General features: G+C 40.6%; 1 protein-coding gene across 1 annotated transcript in view; it reads left to right on the top strand.

Moving 5' to 3' along the window:
- Window positions 1-13,080, top strand: part of LOC126416599 (coiled-coil domain-containing protein 85C-like) — a 79,375-nt gene that overhangs the window by 26,795 nt on the left and 39,500 nt on the right. Inside the window, exon 2 of the mRNA XM_050084355.1 lies at window positions 8,263-8,520. Coding sequence (XP_049940312.1) covers window positions 8,263-8,520 — 258 coding nt within the window. The remainder of the gene's footprint in view (window positions 1-8,262; window positions 8,521-13,080) is intronic.

A 13,080-nucleotide genomic window follows, 5' to 3' on the forward strand; every position in this document is an offset into this window, starting at 1 on the left:
TTCAAAATTACTACACAAGACTGACTGACTGTATCCCCTGCAATGAATCCATAATTGTAGCAGTTTGTACATAATAAGTTAAAGATGTGCTTTAAAATACATCTGGATGCGCACAGTTCATAATGAGCACGATTTCAGTAAGTAAACAAAAGTTGGGTCTGGATAGAGCCTATCAGAAATTGGTGTACAAGTAAACCTTCCGTATAATAACAACTAAATATAAGAAAAAGTATTTAGAATGTGTAGAATGTGACAATATTATATAGCGGAGATGCTGGGTTGCAGATAGGCACAACAAAAAGACTGTTACAAATAAAGCTTTCGGCAGTAAGGCCTTCACGAAAAATAGACCAAACACACACACACACACACACACACACACACACACACACACGAATGAATGCAACTCACCCACACACGACTGCAGTCTAAGGCAACTGTAGCCACACTGCGAGGAGCAGCATCAGTGCAAAATGGGAGTGGTGACTGGGTGGTGGTAAGGAGGAGGCTGGGGCAGAGAGGGGGAGGGATAGTGGGTAGGGATAGTGGACAGTGCTGTGCTGCTAGGGAGCACGCAGGGATGAGGTGGAGAGGGTAGGGCAGCTATGTGCAGTCGGGATATTAGATAGAAAGCAGGGGAGATGTGGGGAGAGGGGGTAGCAGAAAAGGAGAGAAGTAAAAAGACTGGGTGCGATGGAGGAATGAGGGCTGTATAGTGCTGGAATGAGAACAGGGAGGCTGGATGGGTGAGGATAGTGACTAACGAAGGTTAAGGCCAGGAAGGTTGCAGGAACATAGGATATATTGCAGGGAAACTTCCTACCTGCACAGTTCAGAAAAGATGGTGTTGGTGGGAAGGATCCATATGGCACAGGCTGTGAAGCAGTCATTGAAATGAAGGATGTCATGTTTGGCAGCTTGCTCAGCAACCCGGTGGTCCACTTGTTTTCTGGTCACAGTTTGTCGGTGGCCATTCACGCGGACAGACAGCTTGTTTGTTGTCATGCCCACAAAGAATACAGCACAGTGGTTGCAGCTTAGTTTGTGGATCACATTACTGGTTTCACAGGTAGCTCTGCCTTTGATGGGGTAGGTGATGTTTGTGATCAGACTGGAGTAGGTGGTGGTGGTGGTGGTGGTGGTGGGAGGATGTATGGGACAGGTCTTGCATCTAGGTCTATTACAGGGGTATGAGCCATGAGGCAAGGGGTTGGGGGCAGGAGTTGTGTAGTTATGGACGAGTATATTGTGTAGTTTCGGTGGACAGCGGTATACCTTTGTGCTAGGGGAGGGAAGGATAGTGAGCAGGACATTTCTCATTTTAGGGCATGGCAAGAGGTAGTCGAAACCATGGCAGAGAATGTAATTCAGTTGCTCCACGCCTGGGTGGTGGGTGCTGATTTATGAGAGGAATGCTCCTCTGCAGCTGGACAGAGGGACTTTTGGGAGTTGGTGGGAGGTTGGAAAGATAAGGCACGGGAGATTTGTTTTTGTATTTGTGTTTGTCTTTATTGTTACATTCTGTCTTGGATTTTCCATTAATTGATATTTAGAATGTGAATCAGATGAATAACAAAAAACAATTAACAATTGTGCAGATTATAGATTGGTACTCTTTGTAAAGATGACACATTGAGTTGCAGACAGGCACAATGAAAAGACTGTTACACACTATGCTTTCAGCCAAAGCCTAAGCCTTCCTCAGAAAAGACAGGAAAACACACACACACACACACACACACACACACACACACACACACACACACATATATTAACACAAGCAGGCACATCTCATGCACACATGGTGGTCACTACATCCGGCTGCTGTAGCCAGACTGCAACTGTTGCGTTGTACAAAAGCAGCAATATGGAGTGGAGCAGGGAAGTGTGAGGGATAACAGGGTATGAATGGAGGGAGGAAATAACACTATTTGGCAGATTGTGCAGGGACTAGAAGGCTGCAGGACAAGGCTGTGAGGGACAGTGTCAGGTGGCTTTGAGTGGGGGAGTGGAAAAGGAGAAGAACAGAGAGGGGAAGTGAGGTGAGTGTGTTGGCAAAGAGCAGTGCACAATAAGCGTGAGAGGATGTGAATTGGGAGGAGATGATAGGGCAGAGGGGTGGAAACTGTTGGGAGGAGGGTGTGGGGACAGTAGGTCATCATAGGTTGAGGCCAGGATAATTTTGGGAGGGAGGATGCGTTTTAAGGATAGCTCGTATCTGCGCAATTCAGAAAATCTGGTAATGTAGGGAAGGCTCCAAATGGCCTAGGTCATGAAGCAGTCTTGCTAGTGTCAGCTGCGTGTTGTGCCACTTTGCTTTTGGCCACATTTTGGCAGTGGCCATTCATCCTGATGGACAGCTGCTTGGTAGTCATGCCAATCTAAAAGCTATGGAATGGTGGCATCATATCTGGTATATGATAATGGCTGCTTTCACAGGTAGTTCGTCCTCTGAAGGGGTAGGATAAGCCTCTAAAAGGACTGGATCAGGAAGTGCTGGGTGGGCAGATTGCGCAGGTGTTGCACCTATGTCTTGCACAGGGATATAATAACCTGTGGCAAGGGGCTGGAACTGGGAGTGGCTCAGAGATGAACTAGGATCTTATGGAGTTTGGCTGGCTGACGGAACACCAACTTGAAGACAGACATGTGGGAAGGTTTATGTGTAGAATGTCCCTCATTTCAGGGCATGCTGATAGATAAGCAAAGCCCTGATCATGAAGGATGTGGTTCATTTGTTCCAGTCCAGGGTGGTATTGGGTGAAGATATGGCATGGGAAATCTGTTTGTGGACTAGATCTGGGGGATTGTGCCAGTCTGTGAAGGCCTTTGTGAGACCTTCAGCATACTGGTCAAGGGAGTTCTTGTCATTGCAGATACACCATCCGTGGGTGACCAGACCAGGCTGTATGGGAGGGAATTTTTGGTGTGGAATGGATGGCAGCTGTCAAAATGCAGGTACTGTTGGTGGTTAGTGGGTTTAATGTGGACATAGGTGTGGACAGAGCAACCAGAGAAGAGGAGGTCAATGTCCAGGAAAGTAGCTTGCTGGGTTGAGGAGGATGGTGAAGTGGATGGGTGAGAAGGTGTTGAGATTGCGAAGCTATGAGGGTAGGGTGTCTCGGTCTCAAGTTCGGATCATGAATATATCATGCTCAGGACTTATGTTTTGAGGAACACTAAAATCACAAGGTATGTGTGAAGCCTGTGTACATGGCTGTTTGCACCTTTAAAGATGAAAGTGTCAACTGCATACTCATCATAAAGATGTAGAAGAAATGGCAACATTTGGTCACTGAGAAGGTTTTAATAAATATCCGGGTTCATTTTCACAGTAGAGCTAAATGAGTGGGTCCGAGCCATGGTACAAAAAGCATTACAGACCCACCTCTGGGCTGAACTTCACTAACACTCCAGGTTAAATGCCTCTTTGGACCATCAGTGCATTTGAAAAGAGAAGTTTGTGACTTGATTGACAACATTACAGACCTCCAGGCAGCTACTGTCCAGTTTCAGTGTTGTTTAGTCTATTGAAGGTGTGTAACTTTTGTGCCACTGTGAGCAACCCCTTTCTCAAGGTAACTGACTCCAGATGTGTTTTGCATGCAGTTCCTTTTTGCACTTTTAACTTGGGAACTAGTTGGGATGAACCTACATTCCTTGTTCTTGTGCAGTGTTGCCTGGGTTGAAATGTTGGACAGCTTGTGATTCTTGAGGATTGTTTGTCATTCTGGGTTCCTTACAAAGATGGATAAATGAAGAGTGAACAGTATATGATGGCATGATCATTGGCAGGTTAGGGGTTTGCTACAATCAGTGGAAAGTGAACTGGTAGTTGAATGTTGCCCACAGTGTCACTTCACAGCCATGGTGAAGATTATTGGGGGAAGGATGAAGTTGACAATGCTCTACAACTCGGTGCTGGGATGAATATCTTGCCTTAGATGTTAGATGATGTGTCGTTAGCACAGCCCTAATGCAGGTATTGCTCCTTATGCTCAGCAGCCTGCAAGACACAGTTCCCTCCTTCGAAAGGACCATGTGATTGTTGGTTTGATGTTTAACTCATGATGATTGGACCCAGGAAGAGTGGACTAATGTCCTGTTCATGGATGAGTCAAATTCATCATCGTAGCCACATGTTCATGTGGCATGTTCTTGGAACATGTAACAGCTATATTATGGAAGCTGTTCTACATTGTTGTGTCATTGTTCATATCTGGGAAGACATTATGTTGGGTGCTATCTTTTCTCGGCGCACTTGTCTATGGGAGTGGTAATACTGTCCAATCTTGCATGATTGGCCTGTTGATAAGTACCAACAATCTGAGAACTGTGGGCAGCTCATTCCCGATAACTAAGTGAGGTGCCTCAATGGTGACGACATTGGACTCTCATTTGAGAGGAAAGTGTCTCAAATCCTCATCAGGTCATCCATATTTAGGCTTGCCAAACTTTCTCTAAATTACTCTAGGAAAATGCCTGGATGGTCCCTTGAAAAGGACATAGGGAATTTCCTTCCCCAACCTTTCCCTGTCTGAGCATTCAGTCTTCTCCAATGGCCTTATTGTCAAAAGGATGTTAAACCCGAATCTTCATTCCTCAGGCTCAGATCCTATTTAACATGCATGAGACACACTAGGTCAAGGTATTGCAGCCCTAACACATTGGCTACTGACAATTGTTGACCACAGAGGATGCTTGTCCAGCAATGGGAGGCATTATTGGAATTCATACTGAATGGGATGATTCACTGGTCAGAAGCTGCTGTGCATCCTTTATTGTCATGTGAGGACATCACATTTGTATTTATGTTGGAACTGTCTGCCCTGGGGACACCTGATACTCAGTATTTGACTTAAGGAAATGAGTTGAGCAGTTGTGGATAGCGTAGTAGTAGTTCTTCACCATGAGTTCATACCAACAAGCTGTGACATGTACCAAGTCATGGAGTGAAGCTTCTGGGTGTTGTGGAATGCTTCTTCCATGTTGTTGTTGTTGTCTTCAGTACTGAGAGTGGTTTGATGCAGCTCTCCATGCTACTCTATCCTGTGTAAGCTTCTTCATCTCCCAGTACTTACTGCAACCTACATCCTTCTGAATCTGCTTAGTGTATTCATCTCTTGGTCTCCCTGTACGATTTTTACCTTCCACGCTGCCCTCCTATGCTAAATTTGTGATGCCTTGATGCTTCAGAACATGTCCTACCAATCGGTCTCTTCTTCTAGTTAAGTTGTACCTACAAACTCCTCCCCAATTCTATTCAATACTTCCTCATTAGTTACCCATCTAATCTTCAGCATTCTTCTGTAGCACCACATTTCGAAAACTTCTATTCTCTTCTTGTCCAAACTAGTTATCGTCCATGTTTCACTTCCATACATGGCTACACTCCATACAAATACTTTCAAAAACGACTTCCTGACACTTAAATCTATACTCGACGTTAACAAATTTCTCTTCTTCAGAAACGCTTTCCTTGCCATTGCCAGTCTACATTTTATATCCTCTCTACTTCGACCATCATCAGTTATTTTGCTCCCCAACTAGCAAAACTCCTTTACTTCTTTAAGAGTCTCATTTCCTAATCTAATTCCTTCAGCATCACCCGATTTAATTTGACTACATTCCATTATCCTCATTTTGTTTTTGTTGATGTTCATCTTATATCCTCCCTTCAAGACACTGTCCATTCCGTTCAACTGCTCTTCCAAGACCTTTGCTGTCTCTGACAGAATTACAATGTCATGGGCGAACCTCAAAGTTTTTATTTCTTCTCCATGGATTTTTATACCTACTCTGAATTTTTCTTTTGTTTCCTTTACTGCTTGCTCAATATACAGATTGAATAACATTGGGGAGAGGCTACAACCCTGTCTCACTCCTTTCCCAACCACTGCTTCCCTTTCATGCCCCTCGACTCTTATAACTACCATCTGGTTTCTGTACAAATTGTAAGTAGCCTTTCGCTCCCTGTATTTTACCCCTGCCACCTTTAGAATTTGGAAGAGAGTATTCCAGTCAACATTGTCAAAAGCTTTCTCTAAGTCTACAAGTGCTAGAAACATAGGTTTGCCATTCCTTAATCTTTCTTCTACGATAAGCCATAAGGTCAGTATTTTCTCACGTGTTCCAACATTTCTGCGGAATCCAAACTGAGCTTCCCCGAGGTCAGCTTCTACCAGTTTTTCCATTTGTCTGTAAAGAATTTGCGATAGTATTTTACAGCTGTGACTTATTAAACTGATAGTTCAGTAATTTTCACATCTGTCAACACCTGCTTTCTTTGGGATTGGAATTATTATATTCTTCTTGAAGTCTGAGGGTATTTCACCTGTCTCATACATCTTGCTCACCAGATGGTAGAGTTTTGTCAGGACTGGCTCTCCCATGCAGCCCATGAAGAAGCTGACATAGGACATGGTTATCCTGGCTCCCATGGGCGTATCCATAATCCGTTTGCTGGTCCTCAAAAGTGAAGTAATTATGGGTGAGAATGGAGCTGGTTGGTGTGTCACCCAAGCTATCTGAAACAAAAATTTCATAGTCACTCGGTATTTGATATACTGTGTTTAAACTATATTTGCACCAAAGTTTGTGTAATGCCACCCTCACCTGTTATTCAACAGATGATCTCTTTCTGTTCTCAGTTTGCCTTTGCTTTTGCCTACATATCTAGTGTAGCTGGTTTTTAGGCTTGCCAAATAATGAATTGTGTCTTGTTTTGGTCTTTATTTGTATTGGCATCTCCAGTTGTCCTTGCAACAATGTTTTTGGATGATTTGTTGGAGTTGATAAAGTTGTTTGAAATGGGTACACAGGATTCTGTATACAGTATTTTATTTCTTATTGCTGTTAGTGAATATATAGTGAACTACTTAATGACGTATTAATAAATGCTCTGTTTTAATGAAAAATGTTAATTTGCCAAATAAGAACTTTGAATTAAGAAAGTAAGAAAAAATTGTAAAATTAATAGCTGATAAAATTTCCATCACTGAAAAAAAGAAATGTGATGCTTGATTGTCTAGCTTTTGGCTGTACGTTGGGACAGCACCAAACAAAGGACACACAAAAATAATTTTGAAAACCCAAAATATCCTTGTGTGGAGACCGCAGAAAGAGAGATGAAGAAACAGCTGTGGAGGGAGCTGTTTCAATTACTTAGATACGTCGCTAGGATGCTTGGCCCGTGGGGAATATATTACAGAAAAAAAGATGATACCAGTTGCTTACAGACATTCAGCTGGCTTATTCAAAAGTGTATCTTTATTTCATCAGATTGTTTGTATTTCTTTATCATTGAATAGCAGCTTTTGTACAAATTTTGGAAGTATTATTCCTGCTTTCAGAATACCTTATGTGCATTTTGACTGTTCCTGTTCCCTTGTAAGCTTCTGCCATTTTTAAAATCCTGTGCTTCCACTAGATTAGTTCTATTATCTCTTCACAAGCACTTTGGGAGTATTCTTAATTGCAGCCTGTTCTGTAGAAAATAAGAAAAATCTGGAGTCAAAACAACAAACTCATTTTCTTTGCAACAACATGCCTTGCTGACTTGGTTGCTGTTAACTAATCCTTCACGTAAATTATAGTTTCCACACCTACCTCATGATGTGAAAAGGTTTTCATTGTGGAAGTTATACCCTGGCACCCGTAGAAGAAATTTCACAATCTAATCTATCTCCCATTTGCCTGTAATATTTGACATTTAGAGTCAATCATGATCATCATCATCAGTGATTGTTTTTATTTTACCTGTGACATAGTTTATGGTATATTATGACTTTTTATGTTCTCAGCCTCACCCTCTAGTGAGGAAACATTAATGATGGTACTGCTGAGTCCTTACAAAGACAATTGCAGTTCCTGTAGATCTTCTGACCTGAGCCACAGGATAATTACATTCCTGAGTTGATTTGTGTTATGTGAAACACACACCCAAACAAGTATATAGGCACATTGTCTGTGTACATTGTTTAGCTACAAATGTAATTGGAAAAGCACAAAATAGGATGGCGAGAGTCAAGTGCTGTAGTGATAGGAAATACAGAGAGGTAGGGAAGGGGGGGGGGGAGGGGGGGAGAGAGAGAGAGAGAGAGAGAGAGAGGGGGGGGGGGGGAGACTTACGAAATTTTATTCTGTAAATTACTAATTGATACAGGGTTACAAAAACTGGAAACAATCTTTCCTCTGTGGTTGGCAGTATTTGTTATGCGCATAGAATACTTGAATTTTCTTTTAAAAGTAGCATTGTTTTAGGTCAGAAGACTGCAGTCTGAAGTTAGAGCACTGAAGGAAGCCAATAGAAGACTAAGTGATGACAACCAGGAACTCCGGGACCTATGTTGTTTTCTGGATGACGACAGGCAGAAAGGTCGCAAATTGGCTCGTGAGTGGCAGCGCTTTGGACGTTACACCGCAAGTGTCATGCGGCAGGAGGTCTCTGCGTATCAAAGCAAGTTGCGGGAGCTAGATGCAAAGCAGCAGGAACTCATCAAAGACAATCTGGAGCTTAAGGTAAGTCCTGAGCAGCATTGTAATGTAACCTGACCCAAAATTACCAACTATATTTTATTATGAAAATTTAATTAACAAACGAAGTGTTACGTAGTTAGTCTTACACAAATTTAAAAGATTTCATATTTATTGAAGACAACTGTTTATTGACACATGAAATTATTTTATTAATATTGTGCTTTAACTGTTCCTTCAATATAAGAAACAATTAAATAATATTTACACCAGCAAATAAACTGTAACTTGATGTTGAATTGTAGTGACTGTAAAGTACAGTGGAAGCAAGCAAAAATTTATAGATCTTCATTGATTTCTGGAGTCCATTCCCTCCTAAATTATTTCTCAATTTTGATCAAACAAGCCCAAAGGTAGAGAAGATTCTCTTAGTGGATGCTGTGCGGGCAGGTCAAGAAATAAGGCACTAATGACGTCGTAAGACTAGGTTAGTGTTTCGAATATATTAATCACAGGAACATAAATTGAGCTATTTAATTATCAGTACAAAAAATAAAAATAAAATCAATAAAACCCTATTTTACCCATTGGGGTGTTTTTTATGCCAAAGTTCCCCTCAATTGTGGTCCAGAGACTCTCATTTTTGGCTTAAGTCTTATTTGTATCTATACATTCTGTGCCAGTTATGTGTAGGAAGTGCCCATTTTGTAGCAAACATTGGGGGTTGCTAGATCAATGGCCGAAGCCTTCTTGCTCAAAGAGGTCATAAGTCATATCAGTTTTTTATCCATCGAGGTTTCTGCCAGCTCAGAATCCAACAACAACATGCCCTTGAACAGAACTCATTCTTCATTTATGTAGCACATAGCTCTCAGACCTCAGGTAACACAGTCTACAGTTCTACAGATGTCACAAAGCGGTTGCCTCCTCTTACTTCAAAATACTATTTGTTACATTTCAAAACCTTAAAAAAATTCACAGAACACCTGAAGGGTGAGGTGTTCCTGCTATCTTCATAGATGGTAGCTCTACACACTTACAAATGGATGTGATGCTAATCATATATCACCATCTTAAATATGGCCCACCTTCATCCTAGCCTGAAAAAAATACACTAAATATTTTGCAGGAATATCTGAAACTGGAATTTTCATGTGCCTGCTCCTCCCCAAATTCTAATCTTTATTTACCTCTACATCTACATGGCTACTCTGCAATTCATACTTGAGTGCCTAGCAGAGGTTCCACTGAACCACCTTCACACTAATTTCTATTATTCCAATTTCAGAATGGTGTCAACAAAATATTTTCACATTTGTAGGAGAAAGTTGGTGACTGAAATTTCATGAGAAGATTCCCACCACAATGGAAAACACCTTTGTTTCAAGGATTTCCACCCCAGATTCTGCATCATGTCTATGACACTGTCTCTTGGTAATACAAAACATGCTGCCATTTTTTGAACTTCATAGGTGTAATCATGGTAGTTCTATCTGATAAGGATTCCACACCGCACTCCACTACTCCAAAAGAGGAAAGACAAATGTAGTGTAGCCATTGACTTTAGTAGCTCCGTTGCATCTTTCAAGTGTTCTGCCAGGAAAATGCAGTATTTTAGTTCACCTTCCCCTCAACATTTTCTATGTGTTCTTTCCAATTTAAGTTGTTCGTAATTGTAATTCCTAGGTATTTAGTTGAATTCATGGCTTTTAGATTTGATTGATTTATCATGTAACCAAAGTTTACAAAACTTCTTTTAGCACTCATGTGAATAAGCTCAAACTTTTCATTATTTGGCATCAATTGTCAGTTTTTGCACCAGAGAGATATTTTCTCTAAATTGTTTTGCAATTAGTTTTGATCTTCTGATGAGTTGACTAGATGATAAACAACAGCATCATCAGCAAACAACATCAGACAGCTGCTCGGATTGTCTCTTAAATGGTTTATAAAGATAAGGAACAGCAGAGGACATATAACACCACCATGGAGAACACCAGATGTCAGTTCTACTTTACTCTGTGACTTTCCTACAGTTACTACGAACTGTGACCTCTTTGACAGGAAATCACGAATCCAGTCATATATCTGAGATGATATTCCATAAGCACACAATTTGATTACAAGTCGCTCATTAGGTATGGTGTCAAAGGTCTTCTGGGAAAATATAAATGAGGAATCAATTTGAAATCCCTTGTTGATAGTACTCAACACTTGGCGATGTTAATGATAAAGGCCTGTAATTTAGTGGATTACTCATATTACCTTTCTTCAATATTAGAAACTTTGAAAGGAATCTAATCGGTGTAAAATGTGGACCAAAGGACTTGTTATTTCTTGATTTGAATTCTGGAATATGTACAAGGGTCATTCAATAATTAAAGAGACAAATTGGTTTGGGGAGAAAACTGTTAGTAGGGCAAGGTTGGTACTTTTATGGCTTTAAGTTGGCATCACTGGAATGAACCCTGATCAGCTGATCTATCAACATTGTTCTGTTTATAACCTCAAAAATATATTTCAAGATGGCAAGGCCACTAGAAATGTTCTGTTGTTTGTTTTTTATTTGCTGAAGGCGAAAAATCAGTGAATATATACTGTAAAATGTCTAAAGTTTATGCTTGTGCAAATTTTTACAAGTGGGTAGAGCAGTTCAAAACTGGTCACGACTCAGTGACTGATGAACACCGCTCTGGCCGATCAGTTGCAGTTTCAACTCCCTCACTTGATAGTTGAATTGATGACATTATTCGATAAGGTTCAAGTTAGTACTGGTAAAATTCGTTATATGTAAGAAGCTGTAGTACCACAAAACATGTGCAGGATGGTTCCCAAAGGTGTTGACTCAGCTACACGAGGAAACAAGATTGAGGGTGTGCACAAAGCTAAAGGAACGTTATGACAGAGAAGGTGAGCACTTCCTCAACAAAATTTTAACTTGAGATGAAACTTAGGTCCACTGTTGTGAGCCAGAATCAAAAAGACAAAGTATGGTGTGGAAGCGCACCAACTCACCTGCCAAGAAAAAATTCAAAACCCCAGCATCAGACGGGAAAGTCATGTTGACTGTGTTTTCGGGTGCTGAAGGTCCAGTTTCTTGTGATTACTTCGAAGAGCAGCATACAATGAACAGCCAATACTACTCAGATCTGCTTTTAAACAGGGTGAAGCTAGCCACGAGAGAGAGACATTGTGGATCTCAGAGATGTGCGATTCTCCAGCATGACAACGCACAACCTCATATTGCTCAACTAACTCGTGAAACCGTCGACAAAATGGGCTGAGAAGTACAGCCTCATCCCCCTTACAGTCCTGATTTAGCATCTAGTGATTTCCATTTGTTTGGTGCACTGAAGGAGGCATTACGTGGGAAAAAGTTCCAGAACGACAAGGATGTTAAAAAGTTTGTGGGAAATTGGTTCAAACATCAAGATAAAGAGTTCTTTGCAGCCAGAATAAAAAAAGAGCTTGTAGCTTGTTGAAACAAGTACATAAATGTTCAAGGGGATTATGTTGTAAAGTAGAAAAAGTATTGTTTTGTAAAAATAAACACTTTTTTCCCAGGCCAATTTGTCTCTTTAATTATTGAATAACCCTCGTGCTTCGTCTTCTTTTTGTCAAGGAATTTCGAAAGGCTGTGTTTAGTAATTCTGCTTTAGCAGCACTGTCATTGATAGTACTACCATCGCTATCGTGCAGACAAGGCATTGATTGTGTCTTGCTACTACCATGCTTTACATACGACCAGGATCTCTCTGGATTTTCTGCCAGATTTAGAAACAAAGTTTCATTATATAAGCTGTCATAAGCATCTCATATTGAAGTCTGTGCTAAATATCAAGCTTATGTAAAAGATAACCAGTATTGGGGATTTTGTGTTCATTTAAATTTGGCATGCATTTGTCATCAAACATATTTTTATCTGCTTTTTTGAATAGATATATTTTTTGTTTATTTCTGGTGGATTTGGGAGCTACAGTCTTCAGACTCACTATGTCAACCATGTGTTCACTAATTCCTGTATCCATTTTGATGCTTGCTATTACCTCAGGATTATTTGTTGCTAAGAGGTCAGGAGTGTTTTCACGACCATTTACTATTCAAGTGTGCTAATGAACTAATTGCTTGAAATAATTTTCAGAGAATGATAATACCAGTGCTTCAAATTGTGTAGAGGTAACCGTCAGCCATTGGAAATGACTTCATCTTAGTTGTTCTCCTGGGCAACAGATACTTGGGAATACTGAGAGTAAATTAAAGCAAAGCAAGCCTTCACATCTTGCCCAATTCTACACCTATACATAAAAAATATTATATTTTTAGCAATTAAAAGCTCAAAGTGTCTTGGCCTTTTCTCTTAAATGCAGAAAAATTCACAAAATAAAAGTATTTATATTTAAACCAAACAATGGAAAATCCAGGATGAAATGTAACAATGAATGAAAAGGATAGATTCGAAATTTCTCAGGTATTGGTACCATTGATTCTGCAGATTTCTGTAAAAAGGAGGAGAAGAAATGTCACATGCATTTGGAAGTTGTGAAAATATTACATGACGTTTTGAAACAATTGTCAATTTTTGTAACTACAGTGCTGCAGACTAAC

The sequence above is a fragment of the Schistocerca serialis genome, chromosome 8, assembly GCF_023864345.2.
Source record: "Schistocerca serialis cubense isolate TAMUIC-IGC-003099 chromosome 8, iqSchSeri2.2, whole genome shotgun sequence".
In the NCBI taxonomy this organism is placed as follows: Eukaryota; Metazoa; Arthropoda; class Insecta; order Orthoptera; family Acrididae; genus Schistocerca; species Schistocerca serialis.